The following is a 23,166-nucleotide window of genomic DNA, read 5'->3' as shown; positions in this document are numbered from 1 at the left end:
TGGCACAGCTTGAGACTGTGTCCTCTTGTTCTGGTGCTGGGTGCCTGGGAGAAGACACCAACCCCTTCCTGGCTACAACCTCCCTTCAGATAGTTGGAGAGAGCAAGAAGGTCTCCCCTGAGCCTCCTCTTCTGCAAGCTAAGCAACCCCAGCTCCCTCAGCCTCTCCTCCCAGGGCTGTGCTCCAGACCCCTCCCCAGCCTCATTGCCCTTCTCTGGAAGCCTTTATCAGGCTGCCCAGAGAGGTTGTGGAGTCTCCACCTCTGGAGTCCTTCCAAACCCACCTGGACATTGTGGTCCTGGGTGGCTGACTCTAGGTGATCCTGCTCTAGGAGGGGCTTGGACTGAATGATCTTCAGAGATCCCTCTCACCCCCCAGCAGTCTGGGACTGTGTGATGAGCAGGATGCCTCCCCCAGGAAGGAAGAGGGAAAAGAGAGAGCTGCCCCAAGCTTCTTTTTCTCCCTAGACCTACCAATCACCACTGCTGTGCTCTGGGGGCTCTGCACAATGCACTCAAGGCCACCATTAACATGGGAGGGAGGCAGCTGCCTCTTTGGAGTGCACCGGAGGGGACGTTCAGGGCCAGGCTGGATGAGGCCTCGAGCAACCAAGTCTGGTTGAGAGGTGTCTCTGCCCTTGGCAGGGAGGTTGGAGGAGGTGATCTCTGAGGCCCCTTCCAACCTGAGCCATTGTGTGAATCAACCCTGGAGGGTTTCTGGAGCAGATCAAGCAGCTGCTTCATGGAAACAAAGCTCTTCCTGAGAGTAGGAGTGGGGGAAAGATGCTTATTGCCCTTCACCTCGAGTGGAAAGATGTAGTAAGTTCTTAGTATGCTGTTTGAGAGCTGGTGGGGTGCTCTCTGCCTGCCTTGCTGAAGAAGCTGTTCCTGTGCTCTTTTGATCAGGGCAGGCAGCTTCCTTGAAATAGAGAAATAGAAATAGAAATCAAATGCCTTTGCTTTTAAAAGAGCAAAGAGTAGGGGAGGTGGGGGGGGGAAGAAATCAATAGCAGCTGTCAGGCACTTGAGGTACAAGAATAAATGGCTGTGCCTGCCTGACAAAGGCACAAAGTGCCAGAGAGGGAAGGGGAATTCCATGCTCCTTGAAAAGATGATTTTAAAGAGCTGTCATAATTAGGAACAGCTTCATTATCCTTCTGAGTTGCCTTTAAAGGGCCTTCTTGCTCTGATGACATTAATTATGTGCCTGATAAAGTCCTCACATTGTGGTAAGCACACAACACAGCATGCCCCAGTGCTCTTAGAGGCATCAAAAGGCCCTGCAAGGGGCTCCTGTATTGATTCCTCTGCTGGCTTTTGCTGTTCAAGCTCAGCCTGCTCTCTGGGTTCGTGGCTCCTGGTCTCCACCACCCTGCCTGAGCTCTGGGGAGAAGGGGAGGTGAAGAGTTACAGGAGGCACAGGGTAAAGCAGAGGCCCTGAGTGGGGTTGCTGTGGGTGTTTGGTGGGTTTGAAGTAAAGGAAGGCAAATCACAGCCTGGGCTGCATCCCAGAGACCTGGAGACTGGATGGGGTGCTTGGTGCCATGGTTTGGTTGATCAGATGGTGTTGGGTGATAGGTTGGACTGGAGGAGCCCAAAGGTCTCTTCCAACCTGGTCTGGTCTGGTCCTATCCTATCCTATTCTATCCTATTCTATCCTATTCTATCCTATTCTATCCTTCTCTTCCTCTTCCTCTTCCTCTTCCCCTTCCCCTTCCCCTTCCCCTTCCCCTTCCCCTTCCCCTTCCCCTTCCCCTTCCCCTTCCCCTTCCCCTTCCCCTTCCCCTTCCCCTTCCCCTTCCCCTTCCCCTTCCCCTTCCCCTTCCCCTTCCCCTTCCCCTTCCCCTTCCCCTTCCCCTTCCCCTTCCCCTTCCCCTTCCCCTTCCCCTTCCCCTTCCCCTTCCTCTTCTCTTCCTCTTCCCTTCTCTTCCTCTTCCCTTCTCTTCCTCTTCCCTTCTCTTCCTCTTCCCTTCTCTTCCTCTTCCCTTCTCTTCCTCTTCCCTTCTCTTCCTCTTCCCTTCTCTTCCTCTTCCCTTCTCCTTCTCTTTTCTCTTCTCCAGTAGATCCCTGCCTCTCTCGAATTAGGGAGCTCAAAACTGGACACAGCATTGCAGGTGTGGTCTTTTCCAACCTGGTCTATCCTATCCTTATCCTTATCCTTATCCTTATCCTATCCTGTCCTATCCTATCCTATCCTATCCTACCCCACCCTACCCTACCCAAAGCAGTGCTGCCAGCAGATCCAGAGAGGTGATTCTGCCACTTTGCTCTGCTCTGCTGAGACCTCACCTGGAGTGTTGTGTGCAGGTCTGGAACCCTCAATACAGGAAGGACCTGGAGCTGATGGAAAGGTTCCAGAGCAGGGCCATGAAGATGATCAGGGGCTTGGAGCAGCTCTGCTATGAGGAGTGGCTGGGGGTGTTCAGCCTGGAGTAGAGGAGGCTCCAGGGACACCTAGTAGCAACCTTCCAGTACCCAAAGGGGGCTACAGGAAGGCTGGAGAGAGACACTTTGCAGGGACAGGACCAGGGGCAATGGCTTCAAACTAGAGCAGAGCAGATTTAAATTGGCTGACAGGAGGAAGTTCTTCACTATGAGGGTGGTGGAACACTGGAACAGGTTGCCCAGGGAGGTGGCTGAGGCTCCATCCATCAAGATGGGTTGGTCTCTTCTCCCAGGCAACCTGTGACAGAACAAGAGGACACAGTCTCAAGCTGTGCCAGGGGAGGTTCAGGCTGGGTGTTAGGAAGTAGTTCTTCCCAGCAAGAGAGATTGGCCATGGGAATGTGCTGCCCAGGGAGGTGGTGGAGTCCCCATCCCTGGAGGTGTTTGGGAAGAGCCTGGCTGAGGCACTTGGTGCCATGGTTGAGTTGATCAGATGGTGCTGGGTGATAGGTTGGACTCCATGATCTCAAAGCTCTTTTCCAGCCTGGTTCATTCTATTCTCTTCTAAGATATTCAAGGTGAGGCTCAATGAGGCCCTGGGCAACAGCTGGGGATGTCCCTTCTGACTGGAGGAGGGTTGGACTGGATGAGCTTTGGAGGTCCCTTCTGGCCTGGTCCATTCTGTGCTTCTGCTTCTTTCCCAGCTAAACATCCATGGCATAAAAGCACCTGGAAACAGAGCAAGGAACTTCCAGCTCAGAGCAGCCAATCTTTGGAATTTCAGGGGGAAACACTGAAGAAATGGTCCTCAGGGTTTATTCAAGGGCTTCCTTTAGTCCCTGCAGACTAAGAGAGCACAAAAGCCTTCCCCTGCTAGCACCTCTCAGCACCAGCAGTGTGGCAATTCTTGATTTCCAAGGGCTGTGCTTGTTTATTCTTGTGGAAAAATCAGGAGAAGGGCACTGGAGGGTGAAATGCTCTGCAGATCAGTCCCTGCCATTTGCAGGGCAAGGCAAAGAGGAAGGCAGAGGCTGGCACATCAGGGTGATCTGTCTGCATCCAGAGGATCCAGGGTAGCATTCCAGGTTGGGTGCTCTGCCAGGGTGGTACAGGAGCACCACCACCATGCAGAGTGCACTGGATGGGTCCCAGTCCTGGGCCCAGGCTTGTTCAGCATCTTTGTGGGTGCCATGGGCAGTGGCACTGAGTGCCCCCTCAGCAGGGTTGCTGATGGCACCAAGCTGTGTGGTGCAGCAGACAGGCTGGAGGGAAGGGATCCATCCAGAGGGACCTGGACAGGCTGCAGAGCTGGGCACAAGCCAACCTCAGGAGGGTCAACAAGACCAAGGGCAGGGTCCTGCAGCTGGGTGGAGGCAATCCCAGGCACAAATCCAGGCTGGGCAGGGACTGGCTGGAAAGCAGCCCTGAGGAGAGAGCCTTGGGGGTGCTGGGGGAGGAGAAGCTCAGCAGGAGCTCTCAGAGTGCACTTGCAGCCCAGAGAGCCAAGCAGAGCCTGGGCTGCAGCAAGAGAAGTGTGGCCAGCAGGGCAAGGGAGGGGATTCTGCCCCTCTGCTCCACTCTGGGGAGACCCCACCTGGAGTACTGCCTCCAGTGCTGGAGCCCCTGTTACAAGAGGGATCTGGAGGTGCTGGAAGGTGTCCAGAGCAGGGCCAGGAGGATGAGCAGAGGGCTGGAGCTGCTCTGCTCTGAGCACAGACTGAAGGAGTTGGGGCTGTTCAGTCTGGAGAAGAGAAGGCTCTGAGGTGACCTCATTGTGGCCTTCCAGGATCTGCAGGGGGCTGCAAGAAGGCTGGGGAGGGACTGCTCAGGATCTCAGGGAGTGATAGGACTGGGGGAAATGGAATGAAGCTGGAGGTGGGGAGATTCAGGCTGGAGGTGAGGAGGAAGTTCTTCCCCATGAGAGTGGTGAAGCCCTGGGATGGGTTGTCCAGGGAGGTGGTTGGGGCCCTGTCCCTGGAGGTGTTTAAGCCCAGGCTGGATGAGGCTCTGGCCAGCCTGATCTAGTGTGGGCTGTCCCTGCCCATGGCAGGGGGGTTGGAACTGGCTGATCCTTGTGGTCCCTTCCAACCCTGACTGATTCTATGATCCTATGAAGGTTAGAGACACACCAAAGACTCACTCCCTGCCTTTGCTGGAGGAGATGGAGACAAATCACTGTGGGAAGCAGCTAAAAGCAGCTGAGCTGATCAACTTGTCACCCTCAGAAGGACCTGAAGAGCTTCCTAATGAAGGTGCAGCAGTTCCCTCCTGCATAGGTGAAGGCACCAAGCAGAGCTAGGGCCTGGGGTTAGGTGTTTTCATCCAGCTGCTCAGCTGGAGTGGTCAGAGCAAGCCAGATGTGAGGAGAACTTAGCCAAAAGTGTTGTGTCCCTGGCAGGAGCTGCAGTTGGTCTGCAAGAGCAGGGCAGGGGAATGCTCTGCACCTTTGTATTTAACCCAGAGCTGCAGCTGGCAGGAGGGGTGGGAGTTCTGAAACTCCAGTCACTGCTCCCTCATTTCTCAGGAGTAACTAAAAGGGTTCTCAAAGACTAGAACAGGGCTGCCCAGGGAGGTGGTGGAATCCCCACACCTGGAGGTGTCAAAGCTGCAGAGCTGTGGTGCTGAGGGCCATGGTTTAGCCTCAGCCTTGGCAGAGTTAGAGAAGGGTTGGACTGGAAGAGCTTCAAGTTCTTCTCCAGCCAAACCAATTCTGTGCTTCTGGGTTGGTTCTGGGTTGTAAATCTCATTGACCAGCCCCAAAGACCTGAATCCTGGTTACTGACCCAACCCTTGTGGCTGGAAGAATCCAACCAGTGCCTTGCAGCACAGCTTTCACCTGGAGTTTGGAAGGAAAGGATCTGAGAAGGGTTGGACTGGAAGAGCTTCAAGTTCTTCTCCAGCCAAACCCATTCTGCTTCTGGGTTTGTTCTGGGTTGTGAAGCTCCTTGACCAACCCCAAAGACCTGAATCCTGGTTACTGACCCAACACCTGTGGCTAGAAGAATCCTACCAGTGCCTTGCAGCACAGCTTTCACCTGGAGTTTGGGAGGAAAGGATCTGAGAAGGGTTGGACTGGAAGAGCTTCAAGTTCTTCTCCAGCCAAACCAATTCTGTGCTTCTGGGTTGTAAATCTCATTGACCAGCCCCAAAGACCTGAATCCTGGTTACTGAACCAACCCTTGTGGCTGGAAGAATCCAACCAGTGCGTTGCAGCACAGCTTTCACCTGGAGTTTGGGAGGAAAGGATCCTTTTGCTTTCAGGCTTTGAGGTCTTTTTTCCTCCCCTTTGCTCCTGACTGTGACCTTTCTAATGCATTCCTGAGGGAAGCAGAGCTCCTGAAGTGTTACCATTCAACTTTCTGCTGGCAGCCCAGGCACAGCTGATGACCCTGAACCAGCTTCCACTAATGACAAGGAAGTAGCTGGTCCAGAAGGTAGCTCCCAGACTTCCAACCCACAAGGGCCTTTCAGCTTTTCAATGAAAGGAGCAGACTGCAATTAGATCAAACAGAGGGGGGTGGACCAGAAAAGACACTCTGGCTTTGCAGTAGTTGGGAGGCTGGAATGAGCCATGCTCTGAAGTTGCTCTTCTTCCCATGGCAATTTAGTCACCTTCACTAATTGGTTTTCCTTTAATAATTAAGCCCAGCTGCCCAAGCAGGCTGCCACCACCACCCCAAGCTTTAAGGGCAGATGCACCAAGGGAGCCTTTTAGAAGGGGAGCAAAATGTTCCTTTCCCACCCAGCCCCCCCCAAAAAACAAGCAACCCCAAGTTGTGGCAGGTGAGTGGAGTGGAATGGAATGGAATAGAATGGAATGGAATGAGGAGAGGAGAGGAGAAGAGAAGAGAATTGGAGAGGAGAGGAGAAGTAGAGGAGAAGAGAAGTAGAGGAGATGAGAAGTAGAGGAGAAGTAGAGTAGAATAGGGTAGAATGGAATGGAATAGAATAGAATGGAATAGAATGAGGAGAGGAGGGGAGAGGAGAAGTAGAGTAGAGTAGAATAGAGTAGAGTAGAATAGAATAGAATAGAATTAACCAGGTTGGAAAAGACCTTTGTGATCCTCAAGTCCAACCTCTCACCCAGCACCATCTGATCAACTCAACCATGGCACCAAGTGCCTCAGCCAGGCTCTTCCTAAACACTTCCACTGATGGGGACTCCACCACCTCCCTGGGCAGCACATTCCCCTGGCCAATCTCTCTGGTTGGACAGAATTTCTTCCTAACATCCAACCTGGCACAGCTTGAGGCTGTGTCCTCTTGTTCTGGGGCTGGGTGCCTGCCTGGGAGAAGAGACCAACCCCCAGCTGGCTCCAACCTCCCTGCAGGGAGCTGGAGAGAGCAAGGAGGTCTCCCCTGAGCCTCCTCTTCCCCAGGCTAAGCAACCCCAGCTCCCTCAGCCTCTCCTCCCAGGGCTGTGCTCCAGACCCCTCCCCAGCTGTTAGGGCCAGGATCAGACCATTGCCTCTTGCCCTGCTGACTTGCAGCTGAGCTTGTCCCAGCTGCCTAGAAAAAAGGAAAGGTTTATTGAGGTTTGTGTTGGTTTGTTTCTTCCCAAAGCTTTTAAGTGGTGAGCAGGAAGCAGCATGTGAGGCAGGCAGATGTACCTGAGAAACACAGGCAAGAAAATTCCAAAGCCATGAAGAGTTTGCTGGCAGGAGGCTCTGCCTTGCCAGAACCTGTTGGTGATTAATCCTATAAACTTTGGGAGCTGTTATCCCAGGACAGCTGGGAGTTGGTTTGGGGCTTCTTGTTTTTGTACAGCAGATCTGCAGCCAGGTGCTGAATTTCCCAAGGGAGTCCTTGCATGGTGATAGAACAGTCAGGAAGCTATGAAATGGAAATGGCCAGAGATGGAGGGAGGGGATCCTGCCCCTCTGCTCTGCCCTGCTCTGCTGAGGCCTCACCTGCAGGGCTGTGTCCAGCTGTGGGATTCCCAACACCAGAGAGGCATGGAGCTGCTCCAGAGTAGGGCCACAAAGATGATCAGAGGGCTGGAGAACCTCTCCTGCAAGGACAGGCTGAGAGAGTTGGGGCTGTTCAGCCTGGAGAAGAGGAGGCTCCAGGGAGACCTTAGAGCAGTATTTCAGTATCTGAAGGGGGCTACAGGAGAGCAGGGGAGGGACTGATACCAGGGCTTGAGGTCCTAGGATGAGGGGCAATGGTTTGGAAGTGGAGCAGGGGAGATTTAGGGTGGAAGGAGGAAGTTCTGCTCAACAAGCAGCTGAAGAGGAGCCAGCAGTGTGCCCAGGGGGCCAAGAAAGCCAAAGGCCTCCTGGCTGGGGTCAGCAATGCTGTGTCCAGCAGGAGCAGGGAGGGGACTGACCCCTGGGAGCTCTGGGGAGGCCACACCTCGAGGGTTGGGTCCAGTTTTGGGCACCTCAATGCAAGAGAGATGTGGAGGTGCTGGAGCCAGGGCAGAGCAGGGCAAGGAAGCTGTGGAGGGCCTGGAGAATGAATCTGATGAGGAGAGACTGAAGGAGCTGGGGGATGGTTAGTGTGAAACAGAGGAGGCTGAGGGAGACCTCAGTGCTGTCTGCAACTACCTGAAAGGAGGTTGTGGAGAGGTTGGTGCTGGTCTCTTCTCTCAGGTAATTAGTGATAGAAGAAGAGGGAATGGCCTCAAGCTGCCACTGGGTAGGTTCAGACTGGACAGCAGGAAAAAGAGTGGTCAGGGACTGCAATGTGCTGCCCAGGGAGGTGGTGGAGTCCCCAGGCCTGGCTGTGTTTGAAGGTGGTTTGGCTGTGGTGCTTGGGGCTGTGCTTTAGGGGTGAGCCTTGTAGAGTAGGGTTCTGGGGTTGGACTTGGTGATGCTGAGGCTCTTTCCCAACCTGACTGTTGCTGTGATTCTGTGACTCTCTTGGCTCAGCTGCCCTGGTTCCTCCTGGGCAGAGCTGCTGAAGCAACTTCCCAGCCGCAGGAATCCCTGCAGAGGAATCGGGGCTGCTTTGTGTTGTGTCCAAAGCTTACCCTGAGCCATTCCCCTCCCCATGTGGGTTCTTGATGGGCTTTATGGCTCTTTCAGCTTTCATGCTATTCATCAAGCTGGTCACCAGAGCACAGTGAAGTGATTAACTCCAAGACTGATTTCATTATCTTCCCAGACTGGCAGATAAGGCGGTGAAGGATTACGCCACGTACCGCTCTGGCCTTCTCTTCTGGGCCCTGGTAGATCTCATTTACAACATGTTCAAGGTAAGAAAATGAAGCATTGAGGCTTCCTTCCACCAGCTTTCTAACCTGAGCAACCATCTGCAGTGTAAGAAAGAGGCATTGGAGTTCATTCCTGGCAGCTTTCCACCCAGGGGCGTCTGAAACGAGGCAGAGGTCGAAGGCCTTTTGTCCAAGAGCCTTGGAAAAGCTTCACCTTGTATGAGCAGAAAGGCCCCAAGGGGCTGCCTGGGCTTCTTGTTCCCCTTGCAACCTGCTGTCTGAAGGATTGAGAGACTCCCCCAGTTTGCAGCTCTCCTCCTGTGCTGTGAATTGACCCTGTTACAAGAAGGCTCTGGAGGGGCTGGAAGGTGTCCAGCGCAGAGCCACGAGGAGGAGCAGAGGGCTGGAGCTGCTCTGCTGTGAGCACAGCCTGAGAGAGTTGGGGTTGTGCAGGCTGGAGAGGAGAAGGCTCCCAGGAGACCTCATTGTGGCCTTCCAGGATCTGCAGGGGAGGGACTTCTGAAGGTGTCAGGGAGGGATAGGACTGGGGGGGATGGAGCAAAACTAGAAATGGATAGGTTCAGATTGGACGTTAGGAGGAAGTTGTTCCCCAGGAGGGTGGTGAGAGCCTGGCACAGGCTGCCCAGGGAGGTGGTGGAAGCCTCCTGCCTGGAGGTGTTTGCAGCCAGGCTGGAGGTGGCTGTGAGCAACCTGCTGTGGTGTGAGGTGTCCCTGCCCATGGCAGGGGGCTGGAGATGGCTGAGCCTAGAAGTCCTTTCCAACCCTGACAGTTCTGTGATTCAATGATTTTCTCTGTGGTTCACACTGAGATCTGTACCAAGGAAGCTGTTGGGGATGGAAGGAAGGAGCAGCACCCACCAGAAAGAGCTTCCAAAGAGGGTTCAATAATTAGGGTGGGAAACTGCCTAGGAGCTTGTTAGCATTGTGCACAGGTGGTGAGGCCAGGTGTGGGGTAGCTGTCCCTCTGTGGCTTGTTTCCAAGAGTCTCAGGGGATACAAGTCCAAGAGCACAAAGCACTGGGGGCTTGCAGTTACTCCTCAGGACATGTGCTGGTGGCCATGGTGGTGGTAGGTTGATGGTTGGCCTTGTCCAGCAGAGCCAGGGAGGTTCTCCTCCCCTCTACTCTGCCCTGCTGAGGCCACAGCTGGAATATTGCAGCCAGCTCTGGGCTCCCCAGCTCAGGAGGGACAGGGATCTGCTGGAGAGAGTCCAAGGGAGGGCTGCAAGGATGCTGAAGGGACTGCAGCACTGCCTGGGGAGGAGAGGCTGAGAGCCCTGGGGGTGGTTAGTGTGGAGAGGAGAAAGCTGAGAGGGGATTTGATCAGTGTCTATCAATAGCTGAGGGCTGGGGGTCAGGAGGGAGGGGACAGGGACAGGCTCTGCTCAGCTGCACCCTGGGACAGGACAAGGGGCTGTGGATATAAACTGCAGCCCAGGAGGTTCCACCTCACCATGAGGAGGAACTTCTTGACTGTGAGGGTCCCAGAGCCCTGGAGCAGGCTGCCCAGAGAGGTTGTGGAGTCTCCTTCCCTGGAGCCTTCCCAGCCCCATCTGGATGCGTTCCTGTGCGACCTGTGCTGGATTCCACGGTCCTGCTCTGGCAGGGAGGGGGTTGGACTTGATCTCCAGAGATCTCTTCTGTAAAGAGTTGGGGGCTGGGGGCTGATTTGGTCCTGTGCTTCCTTCTCCTAGAAGGTGCCTACCAGCAACACTGAGGGGGGCTGGTCCTACTCTCTGGCCGAGTTCATCCGCCACAACGACATGCCGATCCACGAGGCCGCCGACAGGGCCCTGAAAACCTTCCAGGAGGAGTTCATGCCAGTGGAAACCTTTGCTGAGTTCCTGGATGTTGCTGGTGAGTGTCTGCCTTGCCCTTTCACAGGGCTGCCTCCTTGCAGCTGCTGACTGCTGCTGGCTTCGGGCAGCAGAGCGTTCCTGCCGCCCCGGCCGGGCCTCGGAGCTGGCTCCCGAACGCTTGGGAGCGAACATCCCCCAGGGAGCCACACTCAGAGAGTCCTGGAATAGAATCATGGAGTCAATAGGGTGGGAAAAGACCCCAGAGATCAGCAAGTCTACCCTGTCACCCAACACCTCCTGACAGCTAAACCATGGCTCCAAGTGCCACATCCAGTCCCCCCAGGGATAGGGACTCCACCACCTCCCTGGGCAGCACATCCCAGTGGCTAACAACTCTCTATGGGAAGAACTTTCTCCTCACCTCCAGCCTGAACCTCCCCTGGCACAGCTTGAGACTGTGTCCTCTTGTTCTGGGGCTGGGTGCCTGCCTGGGAGAAGAGCCCAACCCCCAGCTGGCTCCAACCTCCCTTCAGGGAGTTGCAGAGAGCAAGAAGGTCTCCCCTGAGCCTCCTCTTCTGCAGGCTAAGCAACCCCAGCTCCCTCAGCCTCTCCTCACAGGGCTCCAGACCCCTCCCCAGCCTCCTTGCCCTTCTCTGGACACATTCAAGAGTCTCAATGTCCTTCTGAAATTGAGGGGCAGTGTCTCACCTAACCCTGTAGATCCTCCCAGAAAGCATCAGATTGGAAGGGGACCCTCAAAGGTCATCTTGTCCAACTCACCTGCAGTCAGCAGAGACATCTCAGGTTGCTCAGGGCCACATCAGGTTTGCCCTTGAATGTCTCCAGGGATGGAGCTTCAACCACATCTCTGGGCAACCTCCTCCAGCTCTCTTAAACATCACAGCTGAAGGGTGGTTTGGGCTGTGTGTGGTTTGAAGAGTACCTGAAGGGGGCTACAGGAGAGCTGGGGAGGGACTTCTGACAAGGGCTGGGAGTGACAGGATGAGAGGCAATGGCTTTGAGCTGGAAGAGAGGAGGTTGAGAGTGGAGATGAGGAAGAAGGTCTTGAGAGTGAGGATGGGGAGACACTGGCACAGGTTGCCCAGAGAGGCTGTGGATATCCCCAGACCAGGCTGGATGAGGCCTTGAGCAGCCTGGGCTGGTGGGAGGTGTCCTTGCCCGTGGCAGGGGGTTTGGAACTGGATGATCTTGAAGGTGCTTTCCACCCCAAACCCTTCTGTGATGCTCCAAGCAGAGGTGACTGCAGTGAGCAGTGCAGGGAGAGCTGCTGCTGTAGGCCTTTTGATATGCCCAGGAGATGCTGAGAGTTCCCCTGCAGAGAAGCCACTCTTACTCCTGTCACAAGTTAGCTGTGCCCCAAGGCCAGGCTCTCCTGCCCAAGGCTGCCAAGCAGGCTCCCTCTGGTAGCTCTGTTGCACAAGAGCTCCTGTGGGTCTCAGGCAGACACTTCACTCCCTTTGTGGATAGGATAGGATAGGATAGGATAGGATAGGATAGGATAGGATAGGATAGGATAGGATAGGATAGGATAGGATAGGATAGGATAGGATAGAATTAGAATTAGAATAGAATAGAATTGGGATGGGATGGGATAGAATTAGAATTAGAATAGAATTGGAATGGGATAGGATAGGATAGGATAGGATAGGATAGAATAGAATAGAATAGAATAGAATAGAATAGAATAGAATAGAATAGAATAGAATAGAATAGGAAGGGAATTAACCAGCTTGGAAAAGACCTTTGAGATCACCCAGTCCAACCTATCACCCAGCACCATCTGATCAACTAAACCATGGCACCAAGTGCCTCATCCAGGCTCTTCCCAGACACCTCCAGGCACAGGGACTCCATCACCTCCCTGGGCAGCACATCCCAGTGGCCAATCTCTCTGTCAAGAGCTTCTTCCCTGCACCCAGCAGGGACTTAACCTCCCTCCTGCCCACACCTCAGACACCAGCACAGCTGCCAGCAGGCAGTGCCCATGGCCCAGCACAAACCTGGGCAGCAGAAACACTTTGGTTTGGTGGTTGGTTGGTTGGTTGGTTGGTTGGTGGTTGGTTGGTTGGTGGTTGGTTGGTGGTTGGTTGGTTGGTGGTTGGTTGGTGGTTGGTTGGTTGGTGGTTGGTTGGTTGGTGGTTGGTTGGTTGGTGGTTGGGTGGTTGGGTGGTGGTTGGTGGTTGGGTGGTTGGTTGGTGGTTGGTTGGTGGGTGGTTGGTGGTTGGTTGGTGGGTGGTTGGTGGGTGGGTGGTTGGTGGTTGGTTGGTGAGTGGTTGGTTGGTTGGTGGGTGGTTGGTTGGTGGTTGGTGGTTGGTTGGTTGGTGGTTGGGTGGGTGGGTGGGTGGTGGGTGGGTGGTTGGTAGGTGGGTGGTTGGTGGGTGGGTGGTGGTTGGTGGGGTGGTGGTTGGTTGGTGGGTTGGTGGTTGGTTGGGTGGTGGGTGGTTGGTTGGTGGTTGGTTGGTGGTTGGGTGGTTGGTTGGGTGGTTGGTTGGGTGGTTGGTTGGTGGTTGGGTGGTTGGTGGTTGGTTGGTGGTTGGGTGGTTGGTTGGTGGTTGGTTGGTTGGTGGTTGGTTGGTTGGTGGTTGGTTGGTGGTTGGTTGGTTGGTGGTTGGTTGTTGCTTGAGCTGATTGCTCTCTCCCTTCCCTTCTCTTTCAAGGCCTCTTATCAGAGATCAACGATCCTGACAGCTTCCTCAAGGACCTTCTGAACTCCATCCCCTGAGCCACCAGCACAAGGGAGCACTGGGCAGAGACTACAACTGCTTTGCCTTCCCCCCTCCCCCCTCCTTTGTGTTCCTCCTTGTGCAGTCTGTCCCTTCCCTGAGGAGTGCTGCAGTTGGGGTTATAATTATTTTGTTCTTGGGGGTTGATTCTTTTGTTGTTGCTTGGTTGGTTTTTATTTTCTACCAGTTGGTTGGGGGTTGGGTTTTGGGTTGTTGGGGTTGGGTTGTTTTTTGAGACCCCCCCCCCCCCCCCCCCCTTCCTCTTTGGAGTGATTTGGAATTGAGATTTGTTTTATCCTGTGTTTCAAAGCTTCTGTCTGTAAAGCCTTGTGTTGTGTTCCAGCTGGTGGGAGGAACTTGTACAGAGAGCAATCCAAACCAGTAAAGCTTCAGTGCTTTAGTGTGCAGCTCTTGGAGTGAAATGCAGCCAGCAGAGGGGTAAGGTGGGGTGGACTAGTCCTTTACTCATGGGGTGGACTAGTCCTTTACTCATGGGCTGGACTAGTCCTTTACTCATGGGCTGGACTAGTCCTTTCCCCATGGGGTGGACTAGTCCTTTCCCCATGGCTTGGACTAGTCCTTTACACATGGTTTGGATTGGTCCTTTCCCCATGGGATTGACTAGTCCTTTCCCCATGGGATTGACTAGTCCTTTACACATGGTTTGGATTGGTCCTTTCCCCATGGGATTGACTAGTCCTTTCCCCATGGGATTGACTAGTCCTTTACACATGGTTTGGATTGGTCCTTTCCCCATGGGATTGACTAGTCCTTTACACATGGGATTGACTAGTCCTTTACTCATGGGTTGGACCAGTCCTTTGCCCATGGGTTGGACCAGTCCTTTACTCATGGGGTGGACCAGTCCTTTACACAGGGGTTGATGAGTCCTTTACACATGGTTTGGATTAGTCCTTTACTCATGGGATTGACTAGTCCTTTGCCCATGGTTTGACTAGTCCTTTGCCCATGCAGTAGCCTAACCACCAAGTTCTTCCTGCTGTGTTCTCTGAGCTCCTTCTCCCTGGGCTCAGAGCTGCTGCTCCCTTCCCAGCCCCCCGGTCTGGACGAGGAGAGAGGAAGCCAAAGGCTCCTGGCGCGCAGGGACACAGAGTGGCACTGTCCTTGCTGCCTGGACACACAGCAGCTTTCCACTCCTGGGACATGAGCTGTGGGCACTGGTGGCTGCCAGGACAGCCCTTTCCTGCCACCCTTTCTCCAGCTGGGTGTGGGCAGCTCTCCCCTTCTCCCCTGGTCTCTCCTGAGCTGACTCTCGGAGGCTGTATCCGAAGCGGGGGACGCGTGGTGGCCGCCTCGCCTCCCAGAGGGGGTGCTGCTCACATCCCCACTCCTCCTCCTCTCCCTCTGGGGAGCAACTGCAGCTTCAGCCAAATGCATGGCAAACAGGCACTGCACACACCCTCAGCCCTCTCCACAGCTTACCTTTCGCTGTGCATGCCCCGAGCTGAAGCCAAGGACCTGCTTCGGATACAGCTCTGCCTTTCCTCTCCCACTCGTGCATGCTGGGCGCCTGCCTTCCACCCCCCTCCTCTTGTCCTGTAAGCCAGCTGACACCTCCTGAAGCTGGCCTCTAATAAAGCTTTCCCCTCTCTTCCTTGTCTCTGTTTGAACTTGAATTTCCACAGCCCCATCCCACACACCAGCAGTCTTCCAGAGGCTGAGTAACCGAGCAGCCAAGCTGCTGCTGGCCTCCTGCTAGTGTGGAGCACACCTGAGGAGCTGGGTGGAGGCACCAGGGTGAAGGCACAGTGGTTTTCCTCTCACCTCTCTGGTGCCACTCTTGGCATGAGGGTTGGGTTCTGGAGAGGAGGTGTGAACAGCACAATCACAGTCACAGAATGGGGTGGGGAGAATCTGTGGAGCTAGGACACCCCACCACCACCAGGGTGCTGTACACCCACCCACAGGTGCACCAGAGCTGCTGCCAGGGAGAGAGGACTCTTAGGTTGGGCTTCACAGGGCTCTGAAAGCAAAAGGCAGCTGAAGCAGGGCTGAAGAACCAGCTCCACACATCACCTCCCTCCTGCTTGTACCCAAAGCAGCCCTGCTGACATCCTCCAGGCCCTTGGGACCCAACCACAGGAAGTTCCACCTCAACCTGAGGAGAAGCTTTGGTGTGAGGATGCTGGAGGCCTGGAGCAGGCTGTCCAGGGAGGTTGTGGAGTCTCCTTCTCTAGAGACATTCCAAACCCACCTGGCTGTGTTGCTGAGTGAGCTGCCCTCGGGGTTCCTGCTCTGGCAGGGGAGGGTTGAGCTCAATGACCTCCACAGGTCCCTTCCAGCCTCTCCCATTCTGTGATTTCCTTTGTCCTGCTCCCTTCTGCCCTTTCCCCAAGCCCTCCTGGAAGCTCTGCACGCTGGTTGCTCTCCCCAGCAGCTGTCCTGCTGGGCTGGGAAGCCTTCCTCCTGCTCCTCCTTCCTGCCCTGCTGCCAGCACTTCTGACCCTCTCTCCATCCAGGCCTCTCTGCTGTGTTTTGTCACTGACTGCAAGCCCCTGGAGCGTTTCCAAACCAGCAGTGGCTTGGAGCCTCTGAGCACAAGCACAGGGTGAGCTGCAGCCTTTAAATGCCAGGGAAGAGGCCCTGGATTGTTTCTTCTGAGGCAGGCAAAGGGATTTCTCTCCCTGGCCAGGTCCCCCCAGCCTGTGTTGCAGGCAGGGGAAGGCTCATGTGTGCCCAGGTGGAGCTGCAGTGTGGCTGCAGCTCCTTGGGGTTGCAGCTTCCAGTGCAGGGATGTGGAGCCAAGAGCCTCTTCTGCCTTTGTCCCAAGTTCTGGGGGAGCTTTGCTGCGTGTGAGCACACCAGGAACCAAAGGCTGCCTCAGTGTTAAACAGCAGAAAGCCTTCTGATACAAACCCAGCACCAGGTACTGCCAGGACCCTGCTGAGATGTTGCTCAAGGAGCCTACGGCAAAGAAAGGAGCCCCCAGACTTGTGCCACTCAGCCACAGCAAAACAGCTCCTAGGGCCAGGCTGGAGCTTACCCTGGCAGAAAAGTTTGCTGAGGCAGGGTCTGGTGTTAGCCAGACATCTCCTGAGGTGCCCAGACTGCTGCCTCTGGGAAGCACAGAGCCTCTTCTCCACGCTGGGTGTTAGCCAGACATCTCCTGAGGTGCCCAGACTGCTGCCTCTGGGAAGCACAGAGCCTCTTCTCCACGCTGGGTGGCTAACTCCCAGGGAAGGACTCCCCCAGGTCGCTCCTCTTGAAGGGCACAGCACAGGGCTGGGTGATCCCTGCTGCTGCAGCTTCCTGAGCTACCCTCAGCACCATGTGGCTCTGCAGACCTCCTCCTCCCCATCCCTGGTGGTGTTCAAAAGCTGCAGAGATGTGCTGCTGGGGGACAGAGCTTAGCCCCAGCCTTGGTGGAGTTAGAGAAGGGTTGGACTGGAATGATCTGGAAGGTCTTGTCCAACCCAAACCAATTCTGTGCCCTTCTGCCACCTCCCTCTTGGCTGCTGCCTGCACACTGAGCCAGCACCATCCCTCCCCTGGGAGGAGTCCCAGGGGCTTGTCCCTGGAGCCCCACAGGCTTTGGGCTGCTGAGCACCTTTCCTCCCCCAGCCCAGCCTTTTCCATCCCCATCACAGCAACGAGCCCCCTGCCCAGGCCCTGAGCAGAGCCCTTGCTGTGCAGTGCAAGCAGCAGGCACTGCTGTGCTGCCTTTGCCATCTGCCCAGAGACCAAACTCTTCTGGAGAATTGCCTCCCTGCCCCAGCCTTGCCTTTCAGACCAGCTCTGCTTTCACTCCAGGGCTTAATCCTCACCAACTGATGCCCCCCATCGAGCTTGGACCTCCTCTGAGCAGGTGAAGGACACAAATAAGTACCACAAGCAGCCACTTCAGGCTCTCCCAAGTGGCTTTCAATTCACAAGTGGAGCCTGGCACCGTTTCAGCTGCTCTGGAGCACAACCTCCCTGCCAGCCCCCTCCCAGCACCTCCCAGGAGACCTCCCATGGTCTGTGGGAGCTTGTTTGGAAGCCACCCTTTGGGTCCTGTCGGTTCCTTGCCCAACTCCAGGCAAGAAGCTCCAGATTGGCCTTGACTTGTTTGCTGCACGTGGCTGGGGCACAGCCTGGCCACGTTTATCAGCCCAGGCTGGGATGATTCACACAGCTCACGGGTAGAGAGCTGAGGGCAGAGGCAGAAACAAGCTGGGCACTCTCCAGGCACTGCTGGGAAAGGGCTTGGGATGAATTCAGTGCAGATAAACCTCTTCAAGGATTTGGGGACAGGGTTGGTAGCTGCTGGGTTAGGGTTGGAAAGGACCTCAAGGATCAGCCAGTTCCAACCCCCCCCCCCTGCCATGGGCAGCAGGGACTGGTTGGGCTTGCTGACCTGAAAAGGTTTCTTCCAACCAAGAGGATTCAGTGCCAGCTGCAGCCACCTGAAACAGAGTCCAGTGGAGGCTCCAAAGCTGCTGAGGGGCCTGGAGCAGCTCTGTGAGGAGCTAAGGCTGAGAGCCCCTGGGGCTGTTGAGCCTGCAGAAGAGCAACCCCAGAGGGCAGCTGAGCAATGCTCAGCAAGAGCTAAAGGAGCTGTGAGGGGCAAGAGGCTGGGGCCAGACTCTGCTCAGTGGTGCCCAGGGGCAGTGGGCACAAACTGGCACCCAGGAGGTTCCATCAACAGGAGGAGAAACCTCTTCGGTGTGAGGATGCTGAGCCCTGGAGCAGGCTGCCCAGAGAGGTCGTGGAGTCTCCTGGTGTGGAGAGCTTCCATCCCCACCCTGGGGCATTGTGCTGCTGGGCAGGGTGCTGGGGGTGCCCTGCTGGAGCAGGGGCTTGGGCTGGCTGAGCTCCTTTCAATCACCACCATGCTGGGGATCTTTCCCTGCAGGGGGGACCTAGCAGGGGCTGGAGAAGGAATAAAGGAGATGCTTTCACTTCATGGAATCTCAGAATCACTTTGATTGGAAAAGGCCTTTCAGGTCATTGAGTCCAACCATGAAGCTGGAGTCCAACCTCCTCCACGGAGGGAAGGAGGCAGAGGGCAGGGCAGCCGGGGAGCCCCAGTGCTTGATGTGCTGTGGCACTCAGCCGCAGACACCTTCCCCACCACGGTGACAGCAGCGCCGCTAATTGCTGTCATTAACCATCGGCCCACTTGGTGCTTTCCCAACAAGACCTCGGTAACCCTCATGCCCCCCGGGGGGAGCGAGTGCTGTCCTCTCCCCGAGATGGGGAAACTGGGGTGGGAAGGGGCTGGGGATGCTCCTGCAAAGGCTGAAATCCTCTGGGGCTGGAAGGGAATCGCAGCCCTGGGTAGCAGTGGGAGCCAAAAGCAGCTCCCCGGAGCAGCGAGCTGCGGCCAGCCCTCTGCAGCCCCTGAGGGGTTGTCTGTGCTGGGGGCTCGGGTGGGTGCCTCTGCTTCCCCGTGCTGCTGCTAGCCCTGGTGACTTGTGGTGCTGGTACCTCTTGTGCCAAGGAAGGGGCAGGCCGGGTATGGGGACAATGTCTTCCCAGCAAGGCTCCTCAGGCGCTGGAAGAGGCTGCCCAGGGAGGTGGTGGAGGCACCAACTCTGGAGGTGGTTAAAAGCCACCTGGCTGTGGTGCTGAGGGCCATGGGGTGGTGGCAGTGGCTTAGCAGCAGTGGTGGGCAGGCAGCTGGGCTTGAGGAGCCCAGAGATCTCTTCCAGCCTCAACAGTTCCATGGTTCTTGTCTCTGGGTTCCTGTGGTGCTGGGTTTTCTGGTTCCCCGTGGTGCTGGGGTCTCTGGCTCCCTGTGGTGCTGGTGCCCCTGCTTCCCCGTGGTGCTGAGGTCTCTGGTCTCTGTGGTGCTGGGGTCCCTGTGGTGCTGGGGTCTCTGGGCTCTGTGGTGCTGGGGTCTCTGGGGTGCTGATGCCCCTGCTTCCCCGTGGTGCTGGGGTCTCTGTGGTGCTGATGCCCCTAGTTCCCTGTGGTGCTGGGGTCTCTGGGGTGCTGGTGCCCCTGGTTCCCTGTGGTGCTGGGGTCTCTGTGGTGCTGGGGTCTCTGGGGTGCTGGTGCCCCTGCTTCCCCATGGTGCTGGGGTCTCTGGTCTCTGTGGTGCTGGGGTCTCTGGGGTGCTGGTGCCCCTGCTTCCCCGTGGTGCTGGGGTCTCTGTGGTGCTGGGGTCTCTGGGGTGCTGGTGCCCCTGCTTCCCCGTGGTGCTGGGGTCTCTGGTCTCTGTGGTGCTGGGGTCTCTGTGGTGCTGGGGTCTCTGGGGTGCTGGTGCCCCTGCTTCCCCGTGGTGCTGGGGTCTCTGTGGTGCTGGGGTCTCTGGGGTGCTGGTGCCCCTGCTTCCCCGTGGTGCTGGGGTTTCTGGTCTCTGTGGTGCTGGGGTCTCTGTGGTGCTGGGGTCTCTGGGGTGCTGGTGCCCCTGCTTCCCCGTGGTGCTGGGGTCTCTGTTTCCCCGTGGTGATGAGCTTGGTGCTTGCCACACCACCCAAGCAGCTGAGCCCTGCACGCTGGGACACCCCCAGGGGGTTCTGGGGCTGTTTGATCCCTGCAGCTTCTCCCAGGCCGCTGGGCTCTGATCTCCTTTAAGGAGCAATCAGGAGTGGGATGCTCGAGCCCGGGAACCAGCCTTTAATTAGCCCTAAAAGTGGGACGACAACAACCTGCTTCCCAGCTGCTGCCATCGGCCATGCCAGGCTCCTCTCCTGCCTGCTGGCTCAGGGCATTGCTCTTCTCCCAGCCCTGCTTTGGGCTTTTTTTTTTGCTTGCTCTAAGCACTTTTGATGCAAGGAGCTTGGTGACTCCATCAGCTGGCACACACCAAAGGCATTCAGCAGCCAGAGGCCACCAGCTCCTCTTATGGGCTGGGAACCAGTGCAAACTGCTGGCAGGGTGCTCCACCCGAGGACCTCTCCCTCAGAAACACCCCAAAACGTTGAGAAATCCCCAAAGGGAGCTGTCCTGACAGCTTCAGCTCATCCACTCACTCTGCTGACACCACCACCTCTGCTTGCTGCTGCCATGAGCTGCCCTCTGGGTTCAGCAGGGGAGCTTGGAGTGGTCCAGGGCTGCCACCAGCAGCTCGCCCATCAGAAGGGCTCCCCAGAAGCTCCCACCAGCTGGGCCCAGCAGCAGCTTTCCCCCAAGTAGCTCCCCCCACCAGTTCCCACCAGCAGCTTCCCCACCAGCAGCTCCCCCACCAGCAGCTCCCACCAGCAGCTCCCTCACCAGCAGCTCCCACCAGCAGCTCCCTCACCAGCAGCTCCCACCAGCAGCTCCCCCACCAGCAGCTCCCCCACCAGCAGCTCCCATCAGCAGCTCCCTCACCAGCAGCTCCCCTCAGTATCTCCCCCACCAGCAGCTCCCACCAGCAGATGCCCCACCAGCAGCTCCCACCAGCAGCTCCCCCACCAGCAGCTCCCCTCAGTATCTCTCCCACCAGCAGTTCCCACCAGCTTTTCTTCATCCTGTGTCATGCAAAACACGTCAAGGAATGGAAATACTCAGTGCAAGGAATGAAAGGAGCAGCTGAGGGACCTGGGCTTGTTCACTCTGGAGGAGAGGAGGCTGAGGGGAGACCTCATTGCTCTCTACAGCTCCCTGAAGGGAGGTTGGAGTGAGGTGGGGGTTGGTCTCCCCAGTAACAAGTGACAGAACAAGAGGAAAGGGCCTCAAGCTGCAGCAGGGGAGGTTTAGGTTGGACATTAGGACCTGCAGGAGTGGTCAGGGATTGGCACAGGCTGCCCAGGGAGGTGGTGGAGTGCCCATCCCTGGAGGTGCTCAAGAAATGTGTGGCCATGGCACCTGGGGCCAGGGTTTACTGGCCATGGTGGTGGTGGGCTGCTGGTTGGACTGGCTGATCCTGGAGGTCTTTGCCACCTGAAACAATTCCATGATTCTATGAAAATACTCACCCCATGGCTTCTGGAAGAGAGGTTGAGGTAGGGAGCTAAAAACACCTCCCAGTTCTACCTAACCCTGAGCTGTGAGTGCTGCTGAGTGCAGCATCAGCAGCAAAGCAATTGGCAGAATGAAAATCCTAACCCCTGGTGGGGCTGAAGCTGTGCACTGAGCACAGGATTGGTCTGGTTGGAGAAGAACTTTAAGATCACAGAGTCACAGAATGGGTTGGGTTGGAAAGGGACCTCAAAGCTCAGCCAGTTCCAAGCCCCCTGCCATGGGCAGGGACACCTCCCACCAGCCCAGGTTGCTCAAGGCTTCATCCAGCCTGGCCTTGAACACCTCCAGCCACAGCCTCCCTGGGCAGCCTGTGCCAGTGTCTCCCCACTCTCACTCTTCCTCATCTCCACTCTCAATCTCCTCTCTCCCAGCTCAAATCCATTCCCCCTCATCCTGTCACTCCCAGCTCTTGTCCAAAGTCCCTCCCCAGCTCTCCTGTAGCCCCCTTCAGGTACTGGAAGGCTGCTCCAGGATCTCCCTGGAACCTTCTCCTCTCCAGGCTGAGCAACCCCAACTCTCAGCCTGTCCCCACAGCAGAGGGTCTCCAGCCTGGCCTCCTCTGGACCTGCTGCAGCAGTTTGATGCCTTTCTTATGCTCAGGGCACCAGAACTGGGCTCTAGGTGGGGGTCTCAGCAGAGCAGCTCAGCAGCAGCGCTGGAGCAGCCTGCAATCATCCTCCTGGAGCTGCCAAAGCAAGCACCCTGTCCTGGAACACACCTGTGGTGGCCTGCAGGGGCTCATCGATGCATATTTGCTGCTCTACTCCATGCAGAGGCAAATATTTGGTTACTAAGGAAGCAGAGAACATTGCCACAGTCTCCAAGGAAATGCTCTGGCAGGTCTCAACTGCTCCAGCTTAGTGGATGCTTCACACAGCACCTTGAGCTCTTGATCCATCTCCTGACTTCACTCAAACCTTTGGGGCTGGACCTGGGGCAGAAGATTTTGTTTTGTTTCCAAAATATTGTTGGTGTCTCATGGAGAACCTTCCCCAGCTTGGCTGAGAGGGGATGGGGATGTCCTGGAGGCAGCCAGCCTGGGGCCATCCTCTGCATCCACACTGCTGAGGGTAAATGGAGCTCTTTGGCAGGGCAAGAATCATGGAATCACTTGGGTTGGAAAAGACCTCTAAGATCATCCAGCTCCAACCATTCTCTAACCCTACCAAGGCTGGGGCTAAACCCTGGCCCTCAGCACCACATCTCTGCAGCTCTGAAACCCCTCCAGGGATGGGCATTCAACCACCTCCCTGGGCAGCCTGGGCCAGGCTTTGAGAGCCCTCTCAGGGAAGAAGTTTCTTCTCATGTCCAGCCTAAACCTCTCCTGCTGCAACTTTGAGGCCATTTCCTCTTGTCCTATCATTTATACCTTGGGAGAAGAGATCAATCCCACCTGGCTCCAGCCTCCTTTCAGGGAGCTGTAGAGAGCCAGAAGGTTTCCCCTCAGCCTCCTTTTCTCCAGGCTCAACACCCCCAGCTCCCTCAGCTGCTCCTCCCCAGCCCTGCTCTCCAGACCCTTCCCCAGCTTCCTTGCCCTTCTCTGGCCCTGCTTCAGCCCTTCAATGCCCATCTTGGAGTGAGCAGCCCCAAACTAAACCTGGTACTCAAGGTTTGGCCTCCCCAGTGCTGAGTGCAGGGGTTGGGGATGCAAACTCAGCACCAAGCTCCTAAGTGCCTGTCCCTGATGTGTGCTCTGGGGTCCTTCCTTCAGGCATTGGGCAGCTGAGCTGGATGAGGCCTCAGCATCTGAGGTGCTCTTGTTGGTAAGAGTGTTTGGTGGTACTGATGCACAGAGAAGTCCCAAAAGAGGTTTCCCTCCTCACCCCCCCCCCCCAAAAAAAAAGACCCAAACCAAACCAAAACCAAACCAAACAGAACAAAACCAAACCAAAACCAAACCAGAGCAGAACAAACCAGAACAGAACAAAACCAAACCAAACAGAACAAAACAAAAACAAACCAAACCAGAACAGAACAAAACCAAACAAAACCAAACCAGAACAAAACCAAACCAAACAAAACCAAAGAGAACAAAACCAAACAAAACCAAAGAGAACAAAACCAAACCAAACAAAACCAAACCAAAGAGAACAAAACCAAACCAGAACAAAACCAAAACAAAACCAAAACAGAACAAAACCAAACAAAACCAAACCAAACAGAACAAAA

At 56.0% G+C, this 23,166-nt stretch overlaps 1 protein-coding gene across 1 annotated transcript in view; it reads left to right on the top strand.

The window, feature by feature from the left end:
• The window catches only part of UBR4 (ubiquitin protein ligase E3 component n-recognin 4), a 152,848-nt gene extending 139,632 nt beyond the window's left edge, over positions 1-13,216 (top strand). Inside the window, exons 104-106 of the mRNA XM_054175753.1 lie at positions 8,493-8,583; positions 10,256-10,418; positions 13,039-13,216. Coding sequence (XP_054031728.1) covers positions 8,493-8,583; positions 10,256-10,418; positions 13,039-13,103 — 319 coding nt within the window. The 3' untranslated portion in view covers positions 13,104-13,216. The remainder of the gene's footprint in view (positions 1-8,492; positions 8,584-10,255; positions 10,419-13,038) is intronic.
• Positions 13,217-23,166: the final 9,950 nt, after the last annotated feature.

Source organism: Dryobates pubescens, chromosome 33 (genome assembly GCF_014839835.1).
Source record: "Dryobates pubescens isolate bDryPub1 chromosome 33, bDryPub1.pri, whole genome shotgun sequence".
Taxonomy (NCBI): Eukaryota; Metazoa; Chordata; class Aves; order Piciformes; family Picidae; genus Dryobates; species Dryobates pubescens.
The sequence above is the reverse complement of the archived record's forward strand: the minus strand, read 5'-3'. Positions and strand labels throughout refer to the sequence as shown.